This window comes from Tasmannia lanceolata, unplaced genomic scaffold (genome assembly GCF_043159265.1).
Source record: "Tasmannia lanceolata isolate RefF3 unplaced genomic scaffold, GAP_Taslan_0.1 ptg000015l, whole genome shotgun sequence".
In the NCBI taxonomy this organism is placed as follows: domain Eukaryota; kingdom Viridiplantae; phylum Streptophyta; class Magnoliopsida; order Canellales; family Winteraceae; genus Tasmannia; species Tasmannia lanceolata.
Genome location: NW_027518692.1, coordinates 43,568,835 through 43,592,018, shown reverse-complemented (window position 1 = coordinate 43,592,018; position 23,184 = coordinate 43,568,835). Strand labels below are relative to the sequence as shown.

General features: G+C 41.4%; 2 protein-coding genes across 2 annotated transcripts; one reads left to right on the top strand and one right to left on the bottom strand.

Annotated features, from left to right (window-relative positions):
• Nucleotides 1-2,810: 2,810 nt before the first annotated feature.
• LOC143847440 (jasmonate-induced oxygenase 2-like) lies at nt 2,811-8,540 on the top strand. The gene is made up of 3 exons (XM_077356257.1): nt 2,811-3,345; nt 7,452-7,782; nt 8,120-8,540. The coding sequence occupies exons 1-3, from the start codon at nt 2,861-2,863 to the stop codon at nt 8,378-8,380; spliced, it is 1,077 nt and encodes a 358-aa protein (XP_077212372.1). The 5' UTR covers nt 2,811-2,860; the 3' UTR covers nt 8,381-8,540.
• A 347-nt stretch (nt 8,541-8,887) lies between these two features.
• Nucleotides 8,888-21,533, bottom strand: LOC143847439 (DNA repair RAD52-like protein 2, chloroplastic). The gene is made up of 4 exons (XM_077356256.1): nt 21,173-21,533; nt 15,032-15,069; nt 13,130-13,221; nt 8,888-9,255 (listed from the first exon to the last, which is right to left on the bottom strand). Exons 1-4 carry the CDS (start codon nt 21,493-21,495, stop codon nt 9,100-9,102), a joined length of 609 nt encoding a protein of 202 aa, XP_077212371.1. The 5' UTR covers nt 21,496-21,533; the 3' UTR covers nt 8,888-9,099.
• Nucleotides 21,534-23,184: the final 1,651 nt, after the last annotated feature.

The window sequence follows — 23,184 nt, the reverse complement described above, 5'->3', positions numbered from 1 at the left end:
CCTAATTTTATTCTACTTTACAATATGGAAAATAATATTCCCACTTCCTTTCCTCTTAATTCCACACCATTCCGTTTGTCTTTTCTTGAAATGACGTCCTTTCTAAGAAAAAACAAACAAAAGAAGGTAGAAAGGCAAGTGTTGGGAAATGATAAATGCACCTTTTTTCATCACTTGGGACACCCAGCAGCAATGTATCAATGACTGCAGAGGGGCTGATGTACTTCCTGTAAGAAGGATTCAGCAGATTTGATTGCCACGTACACTGCAGTTGAGTGTCCCAAGTGATGAAAAGGGCGCATTTATCATTTCCCTTAAATAAACATTATTGGTAATCAATTAGATAAGGGTAGTGATAAATCGACCCCCCATATAGGGCAGTGCTTAGAGAGATATACAGAGAGAAAGGAGGAGAGAGAGAGAGAGATGGTGGTCGATTTAAGATATTAGGGGGTCGATTTATCACTGCCCTTTAGGTAAATGTAAAAGACTTGGATAACTCAGGTAATTAACAAATGACATTTTTCAGGGAGTTAAAAAATAAAGAAATAAAATCAGAAGGGAAAAAATAGAATGGGAGGACTTACATGGTGAACTCTGCTTTGAGATTTGCGACCATAGCCATTTTGGACGTCTTTTTTCCAAAAATCATTTCCACAGGATGATCGAAACCCTCCAATCTATAGAGGTTTCCATGGTTGCAATTTCTCTTTAGATCAGAGGGCTAGGATCATCCTATGGAAATGAGATTTTGGGACGCAATATATTTATGTCGTGGCCCATTGATGAAGTGACAACCTGGCGGCCATGTCATGCCTAGGTGGCATTGGTGGAGTTCCAAGGTATATCCCTGCTATAATTTTTATGACCGATTTTCAAGCCCGTTTTTTGGATTACTAGATGGAAGAATCTAGAAAAGTCATAAACAAGGAAGTAGTAGCCCTTTAAAATCTATTCCCAACGGATATTTACACACTCAATTTGGCCAAGTGATTAGAATGTTATGGTTGTTTTAGTAGACTGTGTGTGTCTGTGAGTTCCCAAGCTAGTCAAAGCTAGTGAGTTTCAATGCAATTAATGTTATGTTAGTCCATATGTTAGTTTCTGGAGGAAGTTCGATGAATTTTCTCTTCTTGTTTTTTATTTAAAGGGTTAGAAACTATCTTTATAAGGGATTTTGGAATTTGATAAACCCATGCAATTGATTTTATATCAATTGGGTTGAGCAGTGCTCCCATTTTGCCATTTTGGTTCTTCTTCTCTTGTTATGTTCTTGAGTTCAAGAATTTTTCTTCTCTCTTATGCTCTGTTTGGATGCCGGGTTTTTTTTTTACCTGGGATTTATGTGGGTAAAGGTAGGAGACAAAAGAGGGGACAAGTATTAATTAGAGAAAGATATTATGATGAGTGGAGAGAGAGGGTAGAAAGAGAAAGAGAGAACACCATTTTCAAGAGAAGATTTTGCTGATGTCAGCAAGAAAAAGCTGATGTGACCACTAAAACTTTACCCACATAAATCCTGGGAACAAAAAAAACCTAGCATCCAAACAGAGCATTAGTGGTCGGGACCGTGACTTCTAGGTATCAAGCTTGGAAGTTCTTACCGGGGGAGTTGCAGAGAGACAATTATTGTAACCGAAATGACGACTTCAAAGTGTAAAAAGCCAGTGACATGACATGCATATTCATACCTACGATGGCGGGAATTTTTTATGTTTTTTTTAACAGTATTACCATGGTGGAAGTAGAAGGAAAAAGATGAGTACAAGAAAAAGTTAAAAGCCACTCTTTCGTAGGTCAAGTGTCGGCAGCAATCAAGTCGAAGAAGACATGTAAACTAACTAGAGAGGCGGTCTATAAAGAAGAAATGATGGTGCGTGATTTTACCGCAGAGGAATAATGGACGATGATAAATTCGTAACCCCTGTAGGATAATTTGCACCCTTTTAACTAGAAAGGCTGTCTATAAAGAAGAAATGATGGTGGGTGATTTTACCGCAAAGGTAGAAAGGCGGTCTATAAAGAAGAAATGATGGTGGACGATTTTACCGCAAAGGAATAAACTAAGGGCGACGATAAATTCGCAACCCCTGTAGGATAATCTGCACCCTTTTAAAGGAGGGTATCTGGAAGACTTTAATGCTTTTTAACGTCAAAAGGGGTGCGAATTTACCATTGCCCTAAGGTGAAGGTACGGAGGAGAGAGGTGTTTGGTTTGGCCGACAATTGTAGAGGGGAGCACATGGCTATTTGATCTGTTATTTTCAGCGGACCCCACGATTTTGAGTTCCTGCAAGTGGGAATGGGGACCTTGAAAACTGGTCTCTCTCCTGCAAATGGGATGGGGACCTTTGAAAACTGGTCTCTCTCTCTCTCTCTCTCTCTCTCGACGTGACCATCCCGCTCAATCGCATGTTAATCACGTGTTGAACTCCACGCCTCTCTCTCTCTCTCTCCATCCATCGTTTAACTTGCACCACTTAATCTCTATCTTGAACTTATTTTCCACCCATGGGGAGAGCCATATATTTATTCTCAGCTACAAGTAACCTTCCTCATAGGTACAATTGTACAAATGTCCAAAACTCTTACCACGTATCTCCCACTTCTCTTTTTGGCATGTTTTAAAAATGCTCCAAATGTAAATGCTCTCATTGCCCCCCCCCCCCTCTCTCTCTCTCTCTCTCTCTCCCCCTCTCTCTCTCTCTCTCTCTCTCTCTCTCTCTCTCTCTCTCTCTATATATATATATATATATATATATATATATATATATATATATATATATATATATATATATATGACTAGCTACTGAAAAGGTGCTGCACTAGTGTTGATCTGTGTTGGTGGTGAGCGGGAGTAATGGCTAGTGGTGTATTGGAATGGCCAGAACCCATCCAAAGGGTACAAGCCCTGGCCGAAAGCGGATTAGAAGCTCTGCCCCTCAGATACATCAGAGACCAAACCCCAGTTACATCGGCTACGAGTCAGGCTCCACCTGTGGTGGATCTATCCACCTTTGCTACTTCAGGGACCCCTCGCCAATCCATGCTGCAGCTGCTCTCCTCTGCCTGCAAGGAGTGGGGCGTGTTCCAGTTGGTGAATCATGGAATCCCCGGAGAGTTGCTTGCATCCGCCATGGCGGTTTCTCGGAGCTTCTTCGATTTGCCAATGGAAGAGAAGTTGAAATACGCGAATGATCCAGTGAGTTACCAAGGTTATGGGAGTCGGATGGGAGTGAAGAAGGACATCACCTTGGATTGGAACGATTACTTCTTCCATCATCTTCGTCCTTTGACTGCGAGTAAGGACCACCACAAATGGCCTCACCATCCCCCTGACTATAGGTATCTCACCATATTAATTTATTATGCATGCAGCTTTCTCTGCAGTACCTCAAAATTATTTACTTTTAATCTTCTATTTATAGAACTTCTCTTTAATTAAAGGGAAGTGATATATCCGCCCCTTTTGATTACTCGAGACACATAGCAATAGTGTATCCATGACTGCAGAGGGGCTGATGTACTTCACTTTAGAAGGACTCGTTGGGGCTGATTGCCACTTACACTGGCTCTGGGTGTCCCAAGTAATCAAAAGGGGCGGATATATCGCTTCCCTAATTAAAATATGAATATCTGAATATGATAATTATAATAATTTTAGGAAACATTTATTTAATGTCTTCTAAAGAGGCTTTAATGTCCCATTATTTGCGAATAAGATCAAATCAAAATAAGTCTTATTTGTAAATTGCTATTCCTAAAATGGACACATTAAAATTTGTGGAAATGTGAAAGTTTCCTGAGTACATTTTTACTCTAAAATTATTTAGGTGCAATGTGGAATTAGACAAAAAATGAGACCTAAATTTGTTTACACGTAGGCTAATTAAATTGGGCATAAAATGAGACCTAAATTTGTCTACTTTTAGTAGGGGAACATTGTTCGGGTCCAACCCGAGGAACTGGACCGGCCACTTTGGTTCGGTTCGGTTCCAATTTTAAATGGTTCGGTTCCGGTTCAGATGTTTGGGAACCAATTATGGTTCGGTTCTGGGTTTGGGTTTGGGTTCCTGGAATCGAGAACCAAGCGTGATGCGCCCCCTAACGGATAAAATCAGCCCCCTCCCCATAACGGTTCCGTGAGAATGGTTTACTTATCCTTGAGGATAAATCCACCCCCCTTTAATGTATTTCTTTGCCTTTTTAGAAAGTAGAAACTAGAAACCCTAGTTTTCCACTTTTCCCCTTTAACGTTTTTCTTTGCCCACCACCAACATCGCCGTCTCAACTCTCCATCGGCTCTCGGCTCTCCAACCTCCGGTACTCTCTCTCTATCTCTCTCCAACGGTCCAACCTCTGGGTTTTTTTTGTCTTTTCTGCTTCAATAAAACTGGTTGTTGGTGGGATATTTTCATATAAACTTAAGTTTAGATATTTGGTTTCAATTTTTGAACCCTCCAAATGTCTCGAAACATCATCTAGATTCGATCTTCTCCCACGGCCAACCATGATAAATCCTGCTAAAATCATAGATTGTAGAGGCTCTTATGCCAATTTGATGTGAACTCAATGATGAATATTTAATAGAAAACCAATATAATTGTTTGTCATGGAGCAGAAAACCACACGAAAATTTTCTCTATTGAGAAGATTAGGAAAAAAATAAGATTAGGCAAAATATCTCCATTTGGTCAAAGGTTGGGTAAACCTAGAACCGAACCGATCAAGTTAGGTTCTGGTTCGGTTCGGTTCCAAAGATAAATGGTTCGGTTCTGGTTCCAATTTCTGAGAACCGATTATATATGGTTCGGTTCTGGGTATACCCTAGAACTGAACCGAACCGAACCATGTCCACCCCTAACTTTTAGGCTACTAAAAGTGGGCATAAAATGAGACCTAAATTTGCCAGCGTAGCAGGTGCAACTTGTAGTGTGATGAAAGGGGGCTTTCGCTAGCATCCTTAGCTTTTTCAACTGAGATTAAACGACTTGGGTTCATAGTTGTACTTATGTAATGCTCCATGAAAATCAAGAATCCGTCTCAAAGAGATAAACTCTGTTTCTGTTTGAATCTGGCTTGGGTCGATAGATGGGTCCTGTTAGGCCTAAATCGGTAACAGATATGGCAGTGACGTAAGAGTCGGGCTAGAAGACCCGGAGAGCCGAAGTGGGTGACTTGAATCTTGAGGAACAGAAGTGAGGGAGCTGAGTCCTGCACAAGGAGCGAACGAGGTCAAAAGACCAACCCGGAGTGTTTCTCCGGACAGGCCCTTCGACACTCAAGTCAGTATGAGCAGGAGAGCAGAGCTAATTTACAATGGTGGGTAAGAAGTTATTACCCCTGTTTATGAGCTTTGGAAGCCCTTTTATAGAAGGAAACTTGGGGTAGTTGGGGAGTTATTGCCCCAAGACAGGTGTCGGCCAGCTATAGGTTCGAATTCACCTACTCTGCAGTAATTGCCAAACTACCCCTGCTGACGCGGGGTCTGCGGTGGGCCATCTTCGGGCCATGTGTCGACAGCTAATAGGCTGCTGTTTTTATACCCCATCAGGTCCTTCCTAGGGATAGCTGTTTCTGTTTGAATTCGGCTTAGGTTGATAGATGGGTCCTTCCTGGGATAGCTGGGGCACAAAAACAATCCACAAGTTAATATGCAGTCAAAAAAATGTTAGGAATGCCCTGAGTTGGTACTCCAGGGACACCCTTCTGTTGCAGTCCAAAATTGATCGAGTGTCCTGATAGTAGACCTGGCAAACGGGTGGGTCGGGCCAGGTCAACCCGCGGGTGATGCAGGTGCGGGTCACACGGGTCGGGTCAGGAGATGACCCGCATTTTTGCGGGTCAAAATTTTGGTGACCCGCGCCGCCCGCGGGTCACCCGCAAATTCAAACAGTAATTTATTTTGGAAAATATTATCACTGGATTTTGATGAGGGGGTGTATGGCCGGCACCGTGGGATGATCCAAACCGTCCATTAGATAGCCCACAGCCTAAATAGGTTGTGCCCCAAAAATCATTTCAATAGGTTGATCCTAACCCTCCGATCTATAGAGGGTTAGGATCAAGTGATCAACCCTCTAACATTCAAATCGGAGGGTTGGGATCAGCCTATGGTGCTAGCCACAACCTATTTATATTCTATGGTGCCAGCCATAACCTATTTAGGCATCAAACCCTTAAAAAATAGATTAGCATGACAAAATCACCATCCTTTGCATTAGAAAAAAAGCCATCTAACTAGATTAGCATAACAAAATCACCACCCTTTAAAAAGCCAAGTGCCCGCGGGTTGACCCGACCCGACCCGTGTTTTTGCGGGTGGGTCGGGTCGACCCGCGGGCACGGGTCGCTTTTGCCAGGTTTTCCTGATAGGTTCTTCCTCTAAGAGCTCCGGGATCAGAAGACTAGAGCTCAGGCTACCTTGGTTTGGTGCCTCTCTTTTTTTCCTTCTATCTACCGGTAGGTGCAGGTTCCCTTTTATAGATGAAATTCCTTGGATTGTGAGTTTGCCGTGTGTGTGTTCCAGCGAATGATGGCATTGGTGCCTTTTGTCGGTGCCTCCGATCTCCTCAGCCTTTTTCAGGGGTGGCTCTGACCATGGATGAGACCTTTCTGGTGACGACCGATTGGCACTGTTGTGCCTATTTCCATGGTTGACCAGTGGCCTTTGATTTGCTCGAATGCCTTTAGAATGTGTGTGGTTATGAAGCTTGATCACACTCCTTTGTACTTCCATTTCGTCAACCTTGCTCGCGAATAAAAGTGAGACAACATCCTTATCGCGATGTTGCGAAACTGAATCTTTATCCTAAACCTTGTCAGTTCTTCAACCCCCTATTCAAAATCTTTACGTCTCTGTCCAAATCACTGCCCCACGGTTCCTTCTTTGTATCTCACCCACCCCCTCTGCCATCTTCTTTCCCTCCACCCTCTATGAAAAATCTTTCCAAATCCACCATGTTATCCGGTATGTTTCTTATCCTTTCTTTCCATGGGCTATTTCTAACCTTAACTAACCTGTTCTCGTTGGGGAGGCACGTGGCCTATTGAGGGTGGCCTGTCGGACAAGATTGTGATGCCTGCTTGGGGGATCATCAGGGCTGAGTTAAAAGGGCTACAGTTGACACAACCTACCACAGACCATAACCACTGACCAGGATACTGTGTTTACCGGTGAGTTGGTGGTCGCCTTCGCCAAAGAGCATGGGTTCGAGATTGTGAATTCAACCCCATACTATGTCAAGCTGACGGGCAGGCCAAATCTAAAACAAACAGATATTCTTTTCTCTTTTCTTTAATCATAAAAGTATCATGTTACTCTCAAGGATATAAATGATGGCTTTCATATACCTTTCCCAGCTTGCTTACGAAGAAAAAGTGTCATATTACATGTGGATCAAGTAATCCCGTAACAGAATCATTTCTATATTGGTTTCCATGCATATCAGGAAGATCATCGATGAGTACGGGGAGAGAGTGGTTTCCCTTTGCAAGAGATTGCTTGGCATCTTCTCGGAGGACTTGGGACTTCCAGAGGGGTCTCTATTCGAGAGTTTTGGTGGGGAGGAAGGTGTGGCAGCTTGCTACAGGATGAACTACTACCCCCAGTGCCCGCAGCCTGAACTGGCCCTCGGCCTTGCTTCACACACTGATCCCGGAGGCTTCACAGCCATATTTCAGGACCAGGTATCAGGCTTGCAGGTCAACAAGGACGGCGTTTGGTTCTCCGTTCCTCCCATCAAGGATGCATTGGTCATCATCATTGCAGACCAACTCGAGGTGAATATATGCTAAATGCTAGCTTCATAGATATATTTCGAGCTAATGAAATACTACCCCCATTGCCCCGCATACAAACAATGTGGGCCCACTGTGTTTTTGGTCGGCGGACGAGAGAAAGTTCTCTGGTCGACCGACTAGAGACGAGATCTTACTTAGCATTGATAGTGTTTCAAAAGAGGGGTTATATTTATACACATTGAAATGTCAGGGGTTGTAGTTGATGAGTTTGAACTTTGAAACTACAATTTTATCATCAGAAAGTTGAGGGGGGGTAACTGTATTTTTCCCATAATAATAATAATAATAATGTTATATCTTCATCGACCTACAACAGATACTCTCCAATGGGATCTACAAAAGTGTGGATCACAGGACCGCAGTGAACGGAGAGAAGGAGAGGATGTCACTGGTTGTGTTCTTCAACCCTGAGGGGAACAAGAAGATAGGACCGATGGAGGCACTAGTGGAGAGGTTGGGTAGCCGTGTGTACAACGAGATGAGCTTCAATGAGCACCGCAAGGTCATCAGGACCTCGGGTGTGCAAGGAAAGGCCATCTTGGCCGCAAGGACAACCAATTCTCACGGGTTTAATTAGGTGAGCCCAGCCCAGCCCAGCCCCAACAAAAAATCTAATAAGAAATGCCTACACCTCACATGGTAGTCAGTGATTCCATGTCACACACAATTTCATTTGTCTGAACCTATCTGTAAATTTTGTAATGTACTAAAGACAATGAAATCAAGTTTTTTTGTCATTTTGCCATTCGAATAAAAAAAAAGGAATGAAAACAAGCTTAGGCTTGTATAAATAGCCATAGATACTGAAGTAATTATCAAAGCTCCTATGTAGATTGTCTTCTTTAGCTTTTATTTAAAATAAAATTAATACTGATATTTACACACACTCTCTCTCTCTCTCTCTCTCTCTCTCATATTTGTCTATTCGAGGGGCCGTTAGAGATAAATCATCACCTTAGCGTTTTCATCTGATAGTGTCTAATAGTCTGCAAATAGAAACAGACATGCTTATAACTTTATAAGCATGTCTGTTGGCAATGCATATTGGATAATCTTTGTGAGAGATCAATAATCAGACAAAATCTATCATCAATGTATATTTTCTATTATCGAAAATAGAAACCACACAAACAACCAGAGGATTGTGATCCCGTATAGAGATTTACATCAAGAGGGAAAAGGAGATGTATATCTGAAACTAAATCTCAAAAACTGATTAAACGTAATTCTACCAAACGTTGTTTCAGTAAGTGATTACCACAATGGAAGCAGGGAGGATGAGAGGACCCTCACTTTCTATAGAATCTCATGATTCTCATCTTCATGATAGAGATACAAGCCAAGACCAAATCGGGCACATGCTCTGCAAAAGGCAATCTCCTCTGCTGCAGCAACAGGGTCTTCAATCTGATCATCATTTGAGAATACTGTCCCAGTTGACTCACGGTGTGCCTGCATCAGCAAGTAGCTATCAAAAGATTAATTGGAGGAAATTAGAAAATTTCCACTGAGGAAGACAGTTCAGAGCATATTTTACTTGTGCTAGGAGCAATCAAGGGATGAAACAATAAACAACACTGATAAAACAAGAAAATTGGGTCTCCTCTGGGCAATTAAGAATATACAATTAACATTGGCCGAAGTTGTGTTTTAGACCTTTTGGTGCTAAGTTTTCTTATCATTTATAGTTGCATTGCTTAAAGGTTAGGCACATCTAGATATGCATCATGTAGGGAGATGTATGGCCTCTTTGGATGCCACCAAAAATGAAGCCCTAGTAGCAAATAAGATTATATTAAAAGTATCTAAGGAGGCACTTAAACTACTGCCCGAGTCTCTAACAAGACCCAGAGCTCAGTAAAGTCGGTTGAGTGAAGACATGGGTACAGTAAGTCCTTCGAGATTTACGCAATAACATTTGGTGACTAGAACAGAAAGGTGTTTGGGGTCCATGGAGCTTTACTCAATAAGATTGGGTGACTAGAAGCAGCAAGGTATTTGACTGGCAAATAAAAAGTAGGCTACTTTAGGCTACTTTAGGCCTTAAGCATCTGGTAATTTCAATGTAGTAATCGCTACCCACATGGAACAGTCGAACAACTTCATTGTCAACTATTTAATTTCCCATATTGTTGAGAATTGATTTTCCTTCGATTTTTAGAAACTAACATATGGGACAATCCAATGCGATATTCAAAGGTCCTTTGGGGGACTTAGGGAGGATGCTATGGAAAACCATCCCATATGCCATTGTCTGGAACATTTGGAAAGAATGCAATAGACGGATCTTTGAGGAAATAGGAAGGAGAGCAAATCAAGTTACAGAGGATATAAGAGTGGAAATCATCTCCTGGGTAAAAGCGAAAAAGAGAATCCCATATGGTCTAACAGATATTCTGCGTAACTGGTGGGCGATCATATGGGACAGAACTACTCGGACTAAACCACAGCCGAAGAGGAAGCCACCGCCCTCGGGTTGGGTGAAACTGAACTTCGATGGGAGCTCCATAGTTCCAGGTAAATTTAGGATTGGGAGTCTGATAAGGGATGAAAAGGAAGCAACCATCATGTCCTAATCGGGGCCGGAAGGGGAATGTGATGCAAACGAGGCAGCTAATTGTGGAAGGGACTCAGCGAATGCAATTAGTTGGGCATCAAATGCTTCAAGGGGTCCTTGGAGGATTCAAGGGTTAATCGCTGAAATTTTGGATCTGATAAGATTATTGGAGCCCAACATTGAACATCGAAGGCGATCGGCTAATGAGGCAGCGAACATCTTAGCAAAGGAAGGAGTACTTAGGGAGTGCATGTACATGGTGTGGGATGTCTTGTCCTATTCTGATTATTAATGAAATTGTCATTTTTCAAAAAAAAATGCAATATTCAAAAGTAAAGGGTATCATAATGTTTATCAGAGGGTGGCAGTATTTTATTTTTCTATTCTGGCTGCAAGAAAGGGCATTTAGAGCACTAAGAACAAAGTGTGCAATTGTAGACTTTAGTAACTGAAGCAGATGCAGAGCTAGAATGACCTCAGGATGCGAAACAGAGAGGTAGAAGTTACTTAACAATTTCCAAGTGTGTCTGGGAAGCATCTCTATAAGATCAGTAGACTTTAATATGTGAATCTATATTTAATAAAATGCATTTTCATGATTTAATGGCATTAACAACTGATATGTTTATGGGTAGATGGAAGCTCCAGTAATCGTTTCGCAAATATTTTTCGTGTACCCAAAGTCATGCTAGCATCCATAGTGGGGCCCACTGGCCTCTGTTGATCACAAAGATTGAGCAACACAGTTATAATAATTTGTTTTGAATGGTAAGGTTCGAAAAATGAGCAACACAGTTATTTGTGTTGCTCTTTTTTTTAATCACAAAGATTGATCAACACAGCTATTAATACACAGTTATAATAATTTATGAAGTTCTTTGGAATTTTTATTTAATTTTTGGGTAAGGTTCCAGTAGTTTTTGTGGGTCCTATGTAGAGAACACATGAACAATGTTTTTAAGACAACATGTAATACATGTTCTCTTCTTTTATTTTGGGCTGCACTAAAATAAAAGTTGAACTTTATTTAAGTTGATTTTTTTTTTTTAATGATCGCCAATTTTATTGCAAAAAAGACCGAGATAGTCAAAATACTATTTAAGTTGATTTTTTTTTTAATGATCGCCAATTTTATTACAAAAAAGACCGAGATAGTCAAAATACAAGGAAAAGGGAACAACAAAATAGAGATAGATACATGAAATAGAAGGAGAAGTCACGAAGGAAGCGACTCAAACAGAGCTTAAGACTCTTTCGACACTCTGGCTCTAGCAAGAGAATCAGCCACCTCATTTGCCGACCGGCAGATATGCTTGAACTCTATCAGTAAAGGCCCCATCCAGTCAAACATTTCATCAAAGAATCTATCAAACCTCCATAGGGGCCTATGGGACCCTTTTAGCCACTTCATTATAGTCAAAGAGCACCCTTCTACAATCACCTTATCAACTCCATCAACTCCATTGGCTGCCAAGAGTTTTAAGCCTTAATGAGATGCGCGAACCTCAGCCACCGACTCCCCAATGGGGCCTGCAAAAGCCCAAACTACTTCCCCTTGGTCATTTCTTAACACACACACACCCGGGGGGCCTGCACAAGCCCAAACTAGAACCACCAAAATTTAACCTTGGGGGCGGGGTCGGGTGGGCCAACTTTGGCTAATTTTCGCTTTTTTCCGCACTCCTACAAACCTCTCTCCATCCTTCCCATATAGAGAAACTGCACATTAGAGGGTTGATCCTAACCTTCCATAGATCGGATGGTTAGGATCAACCTATGGAAATGATTTTTGGAGCACAACCTATTTAGGCCGTGTCTCATCTTATGGACGGTTTGGATTGTCCTATACTATGGGCCGTACGGTACTTTTTGAAAAATAATGGACTTTAAGGCCTTTCATCATATGAAAACTCATAAACTAAGTACACAAACGAGAGCTAAAGGTTTACTAGCTGCAAATGAATCTGTAGATTTTAACTCTTAACAGAAAATATAAACATAGAGTACACCAACAGGAGCTAAAAGTTTAATAGTTGTAAATGACTCTGTAGATTTTACTTATATTCAGATTATGGATTTAATTGTGATGAACTGGAATTGAAGTAATATAGTGGCACTAATTTCATTACCTTGTGATTGGTCTGTGAGCTCTATCTTTTTCCCAATTTATTTTATTTTGCTAACAAATAAAATTTATAAATTAGGCCTTACATTCAAATTTTATGATTCAATTTGATCCAACCAACTTATGAGTTTACAAATCCTTTTGATTTGCAGAACATTTTCCACAAGTACAGATAATTTTGCAGGCGATTTTACTAGATGATCAACAACCAATCACCAAGGGAACAACATTTTAAGCCCACTAGAAATAGAAAGAGACCATCAGGGGAACAACATTTTAAGCCCACTAGAAAGAGACCATTTTGTAATCAACCTACGCTTTATGACGGAACCAAACAAACCTTAAGTACATTTCTCTACCATATTTCCAATTAGAATTAGAAATGAACCTAATGTTTTAGCATGAGAGAGTCAATATTAGCTCTAGATGATAAAGGGGGCAGCAAAATATAGAAGCAAAATTACACTAAGGCCCTGTTCGTTTGAGATTGTGGCAACCGATTGTCAAGCCCCAACCTATGGTTGGGCTCCAAATCAATGGTTGGGGGCTGACAATCGGTTGTGATTTGGAGCCCAATAATAGGTTGGGGGCTGACAATCGGTTGTCACAATCTCAAACAAACAGGGCCTAAGAGCATGATGTACCTCTGCATCAGATCCTCGTATGGTGACACGATACACCACCGTCACGCTTTCATTGTCAGAAAATATAACATCACATATTTCTCCACACCAACCTGTAGAAAAAGAGTAACATCAAATGACCAAAGCTGCATGCATGCACTACTTCATCTTCCTTACTACTATAGAAAACAATGCTGTGCGGTGTCAAGTGAAGATTAAATGTTGCAATTGTTGGGATTCGATTTTATCACTTTTATGCCCTAGTACGAAAAGCCTCTTTTGTGAAGCTCCTATACACTTTTCAAAGATTTAAATAAAGTTGACCTTCACTGGAGGAAAAAATGCTTTTAAGCTCAGGTAAAGATAATCGCACCAACGCCATACAAATGAGACATGGCTAAACAATCTACAAAACTTTGAAATGCTGAAACAACCTCCCAACCACAATCCAAGAAAAGGCTACCATAACAGACAAAATTTGGCAGAGAGCGTACTCTAAAAAACTTATCCAAAAGAAGAGGGTAGAAAGCATATGCATGAAGACTGGAAGAATGGCAGTTAATGGGACGTCTTTTTCTTTTGAGCAATAACTAAAATTTTACTGAAATAAAAGAGTAAACTGGGGAAGAGAGTTAAAAAACAAGAAAACGAACAAAACTGGGGACGAGACTTTCCCATGTAAAAATACACATGTTTGCACCCTTTCAAGCCAACAAATCAGCTACATCACCAGCCTTTCTCACAATATGATGAGACACATAAATAATGGATTACATCGTTAATATATGCAAACTAATAAAAGTGACAAAGCAGAAAATCCAAGAAATGCGTAGAAAATGAAAAATTACACCTTAGGAAGTCATGGCAAACTTTTAAACTTTGCAGTAACTTTTGTTTAAACTTTGCACTAACTTCTGGATAGCATGATACTTTTAAGAATTACAGGATACAGGGTTCTAATGTGAAATTTATACAAGTGGATTTGTCATGCATTTAGTTAACTAGTCATCCTTAAGGGCATTTCTCTGATAAGCAGTGATAATGAACACTGGGAAGACTTTATTAAAATAAAAGCAAGTAAAAAAGGGATCCAAAGAGAAAACTATCAAGTAATTAAACAATTGCACCTTGACGCCTTAGAATTTGCTTCTGCTTGAAGTCAAAATATGGCGACAAAGACCAGAGAAGATAGCATGAATACCCACAAAACACGATTGTACACTTGAAAAAAGCAGAACTTGAAACGAAATGCTCAGTCCACATCCGGGAAACAAAAAAACGATAGTCTAAAGAAAGGACGGATCGTGCCGAGTCCCAAACAGTGTGTTCTTCAGCTCCTCCTTTTGGAATTAGATGATGAAAGGACCAAGGCAGACTTTCCCTCTTTTACCCAAAAGTCTTAACTTACTTAGGGAAAGCCAAAACTTTCCCTCATTTAACCAAAAGTCTGAACTTACTGAGGGAAAGCCAAGATAGATAAAGGCAAACCAACCAAGTCTGCATTCTCATCCCGAATTCCAATTTTCCCGAAATCAGGGATAATATGGGGTAGCCCGCACCTAGTAAGAGACACTGATATAGGCCAGGGAGCTAAAACGAATCTTGATGCCCACCATAATGGGCCATCAAACAACTTGATATCTTTTTAAGGTTAAGAATCTGTAATTGTCAGTGAAGTTGTTTTTTTTTATTATTCATTTTTATTTTATGAATTTGAGTCAGGTTAAAAAGGTATGCTGATTTCTGTAAAAAATAAATCGAGTACTAGATTGGGTTCCTTGCCAAAGTGGACAACAACCATAAAATATGATGTTTCACATGTGAGGATGATGAGTAACAGCAGTAATGAATCCATATCAGTTTTTTGATAGAATAAGCATCAATAACGAGTTTAGTAAAGAGATGCTAAGAAAAGAAGATCACCTGGTGCATAGAAGCTCAGCATCCGGTTGGCATGGAACCTAATGTAAATCACCAAATCCACCAACGTTAAATCATTGAAGGAACAACACCCAATACGATAAAAGGGATTTGTAACATTAAGATTCAATTATTCAGATGAAATTCCAACTGAGGCCCAAAAACCACCACCCTTGTCACACACACATCCACACTTGCATAGAAGTAAAAAATCAATTCCCTAGACTAAGAAATCATAGAATCAAAAGAGTAAACCCTACATGTAATTCCAAGTTCTTATGGTGTTAGATTCAATACCATAGCTTATTCTGCTCAAAAAATGAGAGACAAAAAACTCCATAAGCTGATCTCGCCCGGTAAACTCTGGAGTTGACAAAATCATCTCCAATCTTGAGAATGGGTCTGTAGTCTACATTTACAACTGTATTCTATTTGTTTTTAATATAAAAAATAAAGAATTACGGAAAACCAAACACCGGAGTAGCAGCATCAGAGCACCTGAGTCATTGTTGACCCGACAAAGCAACTAAAAAGCTGTTAACTCTGGAAAGAGATGGTGAACGAGCATGAGTTCAGAAAGAATAGAATGGATGCGAAAGTAGAGATTAGGGAAGAGAAGGTTTTTTGGTTTGTTATTGTTGAAGTAGTTCTGGGATGTATTTAACTATGTATGTGATATGAATCTTGTAATTGCCATGTATCCAATACCTGTTTCTGTAGTACTCTTTTCTTTAAGAAGTTTGTTGGGATAAGATAGAGTTAGCAGTGTTTGTTTTTTATAAGAAAAATCTGGGTCAATAAAGCCCCTAGAGTCTATCTTGTAGCTGTCTTTAAGGGAAGTTGTTTAGGAGATCACCAGAACTGTTACTGCCATTTTTAACCAGTTTATTTCAGATTTCTTTTTCTATTTACCTCTTGAACAGTGCTTGTTGGACACCATAGCTCGGGGCAGCAAAAAGGGAAGCCAAAAATCTTCCTCCACGAGGAAGGCCTATTCGGATCATATCAAGTTGGTATCAGAGCACTGTGATCCCATGGCAGAAGGTACTTGTTTGAACCAAATGGATGAGAGGGTTCGAAGCTTGCAAGGCTCACAAGATGAGAGGGAGAAACCTGAAAGACATGGAAAACTGCTGGAACAGATACACCAATGCCTCGACCATATGAGAGATCAAGCAAGGGACTTAGACGGATCTACTGGATGTTCACAGGCAACGTTGGTGGTAGCTGCAACTATAGGGCGGATGTTTGGCACTAATGGATGCATCCAAACCAGAACAATGAAGCTCGACTTCCCTCGTTTTGATGGCAGAAAACCAAATGGCTGGTTATTTAGGGCTGGACAATACTTTCAGTATTACTATTAAAAAAAAAAAACAATACTTTCAGTACCATCAGATACCACCAAACCAGTGGCTAACTATTGCCTCTTTTTATGTAGAAGGTGAAGCCCTCGAATTGTATTAATGGTATTTGGATTACCAGCCCCAACCTACTTTGGATCAAGTCATTGATGCCATGGATGTACGATTTGGGCCAATTAGAAGCGAACATTGCGCAGGGAAATTACCAAAGCTACGTCAATTAACTACTGTTACGGACTATCAAAAGGAATTTCAAGTGGAATGAAGGATGAGATTCGGATTGGAGTTCAAATGTTGAAGCCTGCCTCATTATTGGAAGCCTTCAATCTCGCTTGGCTGCAAGAAGTTAGCACGAGGAGATCCATGAGATCAAAAATCGTACAACCAAGGCCAGCCCTTATTAAGGACCACTCTAAACCGACCATTAAAAAATCGTCGTCGAGTTTGAGGAGTCTGCTTTCGAAGGAAAAAAAGAGCTGACTTCTATACCTAAACCCGAAGCTTCCCCGGATTCAGACGATTCAGGAGATAGTTTAGTTGCTCACCGGTACCAGTGATCAAGCAGTTGACCCGTCGAGAACATGGTTGTGTTACCACTGTGATGAAAAGTTCACACCCGATCATAAGTTCAAAACAAAAGTTTTTTGGGTAGAACGATTGCTTCAAGACGAAGAAGATGGAGATGAAGATGTTGGCCCTAAGTTAGAATCTGATGTTACTGGAGAGTTCAAAGAGGACTTATGATGGGAGCAAGGGCCATGGTCGGTTGGTGACTTGCTGAAGCAAACTTGTAACATTTTCGCATTTTCGCACAAGTTCTAGTGCATCATGTCAACTTGGGCTAGTAATATCCTTGTCGGAGGACTTTCAGTGCTAGTGCTTTGTCCCCCAAATGCTTTCCACAAATTCCTTCGTGAACTTCCTGAAGGGTGTGCGTCCGTGGGTCGGAGGCACTTCAAGTATGGCCAAGTATAGGACCTCTTATACAAATCTTCTCCACTGAGGGAGATGCGAGCGGCTTGCTAAACGATCTTATGACCCTCCATGCAGTCTTCGGGAAGCCTTCCCAACTAGAGATATTCTACAATCTGATCCATCCAACTCGGCTCTTGATCGATTTGCATAACTTCTGCATTTGATGACTCAATGTTGGATCTCCGCAGAACCTCTATGTATATATTTCCCAAGTTAGAATACTCTCACATGGCTAGTCGAGATAAAGCATCGGCTTTTGTATTCTCCGTCCTCGGGAACATGACTATCTCAAACATCTGGAGCTTTTCTGCTATCTGCTTGACTTATGTTAGGTACTTTATCATTCTTTCGTCTTTAGCCTTGTATTCACCCGACTTGGTTCACGATGAGCCGTGAGTCACTGTAGGCCCTCAGGTTTTCGGCGTTTACTTGTGTGGCTAGGGTCATTCCGGCAATTACGGCCTCAAACTTTGTTTCATTGTTTGAAAAGGTAAAGAAATACCTCGCCTCGCCCTATGAGTCTTTGAATATCACGAATGGTGGTCGGCGGAGTCATTTCCATCACAACTTTAATCTTTTTGGGGTTGGCTTCAATCCCCCTTTAACTAACCATGAATCCGAGGAATTTCCCTATTGTGACTCCAAAAGCGCACTTGGTAGGATTGAGTTTCATGTTGTGCTTCCTCACGATCGCTAACGTTTCTTCTAGATCGACTATGTGGGTGCCAACCTTTCGACTTTTTACCAACATATCATCTACATACAATTCCATATTTCGGCCGATCTGATTTCGAAACAGCTTGTTGACCAGCCTTTGGTAGGTTGCACCTGTGTTTTTTAAGCCGAAAGGCATCACCTAATAGCAATACAACCCCTGGTAAGTTACGGACACGGTCTTTGGTATATCCCCTTCAAACATCTGGAACTGGTTATAGCCTGAGAAGGCGTCCATGAAGCTCAACATCTCATGACCTAAAGTAGCATCGATCAGTTGGTCTATTTTTAGCAAAGGGTAGCTGTTCTTGGGACAGGCTTTGTTCAGATCAATGAAGTCTATTCAAATTCTCCACTTCCCGTTGGCTTTCTTCACCATGACCACATTGGCGAGCCAGTCGGGATATCAGATTTTCCGAATGAAATCAACACCAAGGAGCTTCTCTACCTCTTCTTTGATCGCATGCTGCCGCTCTGAGGCGAAACTTCTCCGCTTTTGTTAACAGGTTTACAGGTCGGATCCACACTGAAGCGGTGCACACTTATCTCGGGATCAATCCCAGCCATGTCGGCAGGTGTCCATGCGAATACATCCGCATTGCTTCTCATAAACCTGATCAATTCTTCGCAAAGTCACCTTCTAATAATGATCCAACCTGAACAGCTTTATCGCCATTGTCTTCGAACAGTGGAACTGTTAAAGTATAAAAGATAAATAACGCCTTTCTCCAATAGCTTCAGCTTTTGGAGAAGTCGGTAGGTTTCTAACATGTTATCAGAGCCAAAGGTCTTGAGTTCAAACCTCCCGGATAGCAAAAATGCACATGCGATGGTTGGCCCAAAGTGGGACCAAATGTGCCACGTGTTTGCCAAGTGGGCTACACTTGCGGGGGAGTGTTAAAGTATAAAAGATAAATAACGCCTTTCTCCAATAGCTTAAGCTTTTGGAGAAGTCGGCAAGTTTCTAACAGGAACTTGTACAAGGTCTTCAGCCAATTCATTCATGGATACTTGAGCGTCGTCTCTTAGGTCGAACAGCTCAATGGGGAGTGTTTCAGCTACTCTTTTCCCTCTTAGTTCGGTGACATAACATTCCCTAGAGGTGACTTGATCTCTACAAATTTTCACAATGCCACTGGGGGTTACAAACTTCATCTTCTGGTAGTAGACTGAGGTGACTGCTCTAAGGAGGTTCTGACCTGGGCGCCCTAGAATGGTGTCGTAGGACGAAGGGGCCTTCACCACTAGGAAATTGATCATGGCGGTCGCTTGGTGGGTGTTGTTCCCACGAGTACGGGTAGTTCAATGGATCCCTCAACCCTTACTATGTCTCCACCGAATCAATAGAGATACGAGTCGACAGGTTTGAGATGATCTTCTCCTAGGAACATCCTCTTAAAAATGTGGTAATATAAGATGTCGGTAGAGCTACCATTGTCTACCAGTATTTTCTTCATTTCGAAGTTCGCCACAAGCATTGTTATGACCATAGCGTTATCATGGGGTAGGAGAACTCCATCCAAATCTTCATTCGAGAAAGAAATTACTTGGTCAACTTTTTGTTTCTTGTTTGACATGTGCGCCAAACTAACATGTCTGGCATATGCCTTGCGAGCTGCTGATGATGTTCTGCCCACTGTAGGGCCACCCACTATTGTGTCGATGACCCCGACAGGCTGGGGACGTCGCTCTTCTCTCAAGGGACTTTTAGGTGTAAGAGATCTCCTAGGGCTTCTTGATGCGGGGGATATCTGAGGACTCATGCGGTCTGAAGTGCTATGAGCCTGAGCTTCTCTCTTAGGTCGCTCTCCTCCTTTAACATAGTCTCGGAGGAGCCCTCTTTGGATTAGATTTTCGACCACTTCCTTGAGGTGGCGAAACTCATCAGTATCATGTCCGTGGTCCTTATGAAATAGACAGTATTTTGATTTATCTCTCTTATTTCCTTTCGTCTGCATCTTTGCAAGCCACCTAAGGAACTGCTCCCCGCGGATGGCCGTCAGGGTTCAAGTAGCATTTAGAGGGGTATACCCCTCTCGGCGTCACAGGCTTCTATCTCTTCGGAACGACATGCCCTCCCGGTGGGACCTCTGAGCAAATTCTGAACCATTCTTCTCCTCATCTTTAGCTTTCCTTTTTCCATTGGCCCGATGTTCTTGATTTAGGTTTAAGGCGGCCAGAGTTTCTTCGGCGGTGATGTACTTCTCTGCTCGGTCAATGAGCTCGGCCAGAGTGGATGAGGTCTTCTTGGCTATGAAGTGTCTAAACTCAACCGATCTCACTCCTGACAGTAGGGCATTCATCACAGCCAATGGTTCTGACTTGAAGAGCTTCCCGATTGAAATGCCCAATGAAGTCTTTCAGTGACTCATCTTTCTCTTGTTTTACCGCCATTAAGGATGTGGCTGTCCTCCGATGTCGTTTGCTACTCATAAAGTGGCAAACAAGGTTATCTCCGAACTCTTCTGAGGAGTCAATAGATCCGGGTGGGAGTCCGGAATACCAATCTCATGCGGCTCCGACTAGAGTGCCAGGATAAGCTCAGCAAAAGAATCCATCTGATGCTCCATGTAGTAACATCATCGTTTTGAAGGTCTCCAGGTGATCGACGAGGTCAGTCGTTCCATCATATTGAGCTAGCTGGGGCATCTTGAACCCACGAGGGGCCGGAGCAGAGAGAACCTTTTCAGTGAACGGGGGTTTAGTTGAGAACGGACGCAGGTCATCAATCTTACCCTGCATGTGCAGTCTTTCGTTCCTTTTTCTATTAGAATTATCTGGGTCAATAAAACCTTTAAAAACTATCTTGTAGCTATCGATTTTAGGGAAGTTGTTTAGGAGATTTTGGTATTAAATTCGTGTTATGAGACGGACGAGCAGAAGTGTTACTACTAATTTTAACCTCTTTATCTCAGATTTATATTTTATTTACCCCTTAGCAGTGTCTGTTGGAAACCATAGCTCCAAAAATCACCCTCTAGGAAGAAGGCCTATTCTATTGGGATTTGGATTTATCTTCAAAATTCGAGATTTCCTTTCTATATTTCTATATGAAGAGATAAAGATGAGAGAATCGATTATAGATACATACCAAGGGATGGTCTTGTGATGGGGTTTGATGATCTTGTCAGGGACTCTTTTGTTGAGGTCTCTGAGGATCTCAGCAAGAGGGCGAGTTATGCAAGAAGAAGACCTGTCAAAAGGGACCACGTAATTCGAATTAGGAACCCCCTTACTGCTGATGTTGCTTGTGTTAGGGTTCTTGTCGAGAGCAAAGACCACAGAAGAGGAACCTCTCCTCCGTTGGACCCGAGAGGTGGAGGACGAGACCGCCGAGCACGGGAAGACTGGCCGAGGGAGAAAGGTTATGGTTTCCATGAGCAAGGAAAATGGAAGACTTTGCTCATCGCTCATGTATATATGCACTACTTGTTTTCTTTAACTCATATATTTGCCCCTTCTTCTTCTTCGGGCCATCCCACTCTAGTGTATTTATGACTAACCTTTTAGACTAAAAGGGGATGGCCTAAAAGGAGGAAAAGGGGGATAGTATATCATTTTACTATGTTTATTTGAGAAGTTGGTAGAGAGAGATATGGGAAGGCGTGTTTTTATTTTTCGGCTGTGTGGGGTTGTGGGCTCTTCTTCCCACCTACCCACTTTCCAACCCTATGTACATGGATGCCCCTGCTTAATCTCTGCACTCAAATTAAATTAAAAGTCCAATTTAAGAAGATCTCTTGAATAGAACATAGATAATCTTAAGCCAAAAGCTGCAGAGCTTTTACCCTAGTGAAAAAGTGTGGACTCCATTTGGTTGCCGGAATCTTTTTGGTTCTTGGGATTTTTGTGGAACAAAAAACTTTATGGGAGAGAGGTGGGAAAAAAAACTCCCTGGAAGTATTCTGGTAAAATAAAAATCCCATGTTTGGTTGACAGGACTATGGTAGGAAAAAAAAATGCTTTGTTTGGTTGCTTGAACCGTTAGGAAGAAAAAAAATCTTCTGCAAGCGTATTTTTGGTTCCTGAGAGTACTTATTTTCCTTCCTTGGTTTTCGTGCGGGTTATTTTAGTTCTTGTGATTATTTGGGGCCCCAGCAACCAAACGTGGGTTTCTTGCGGAAATTCCACAAAAGTCCCAAGAACCAAAAAAATTCCGGCAACCAAGATTTGGGAGGAGAAAAATTGTTTTATACTAGGAGATGTGAAAAAGTTTAAGCGGTTTCTTATTTTGAGCTTAAAGGTCCTTCTTAAGTCTGTAATTAATGACAGTGGCTAAGAGTAATAAAGATTGAGTCTTGGATTTGAGAAGTGATTGTGGGATTCTAGAATTGCCAAATGAATCCACGAGTTCTTTGTGACTTCTTGGGTTCAGATGTGAGTATACATTGGGGTTCACAAATCTAAGACTGATCTTGCAACTCTTGTGCTAATCTTTAAAATAGAAATCACATTCTAGGAAGATCATGTGAGTAGGGACTGATATTTTGAGAATTGGGTTTTTGGAGACTTGTTTTTCTTCAAGAATTTTTTGCATGTTCTTGATTAGTTAAGGATTCAAATAATAATAAACTAATTAAGGGATGAACATAAGTGTTTATGAAGATTAATACCAGTTAACATAAAGTTCAGAGAGGGAAACCCCCAATAAATTTGTTAGAAACCTGAGCCACCACGAATATGGAAAAATTCCAGATTCACGGCGGCGGCCAACTGTTGGGGTACGGTCGACTTCGACCGGCCCTGGTTGAACGAGAACAAGAATGAGAGGACCCGGCCAACCGCCCCCTGGTGCTGGTCCGTTTGTGTTTTTTGGCCGTGGGTTGAGTTTCAGTTTTGGTTGTTGGGGCACAATTACATCCTGAAAATGTAGAATTAATTAGACTTGTTAATCTACGATTGGTTTAACATGTAGGGTGATTTGTACTCGAATTGGGATATGATTCCATAGTAGGGAAAGATTTGAAATATCATATAAGGTACGTAACTTGTACTTCTATGTAGGACTTTTACTGCATACAAAGCTCTGATTTATGAACCATGTTTATGAACTGATATACATGATTTGAACTGATAAATTGTTGCTAGTAAGACCATGTTTTA

What these genes read in the sequence shown, in the direction of transcription:
- LOC143847440 (XM_077356257.1), top strand. Translation starts at nt 2,861, where the DNA reads ATGGCTAGTGGTGTATTGGAATGGCCAGAACCCATCCAAAGGGTACAA. An exon ending in CACCATCCCCCTGACTATAG is followed by an intron (nt 3,346 to 7,451) that starts GTATCTCACCAT and finishes CATGCATATCAG; the next exon opens with GAAGATCATCGATGAGTACG. An exon ending in TCATTGCAGACCAACTCGAG is followed by an intron (nt 7,783 to 8,119) that starts GTGAATATATGC and finishes GACCTACAACAG; the next exon opens with ATACTCTCCAATGGGATCTA.
- LOC143847439 (XM_077356256.1), bottom strand. Translation starts at nt 21,495, where the DNA reads ATGAGCGATGAGCAAAGTCTTCCATTTTCCTTGCTCATGGAAACCATA. An exon ending in CATCACAAGACCATCCCTTG is followed by an intron (nt 15,070 to 21,172) that starts GTATGTATCTAT and finishes GATTTACATTAG; the next exon opens with GTTCCATGCCAACCGGATGC. An exon ending in TACGAGGATCTGATGCAGAG is followed by an intron (nt 9,256 to 13,129) that starts GTACATCATGCT and finishes TTGCTGATGCAG; the next exon opens with GCACACCGTGAGTCAACTGG.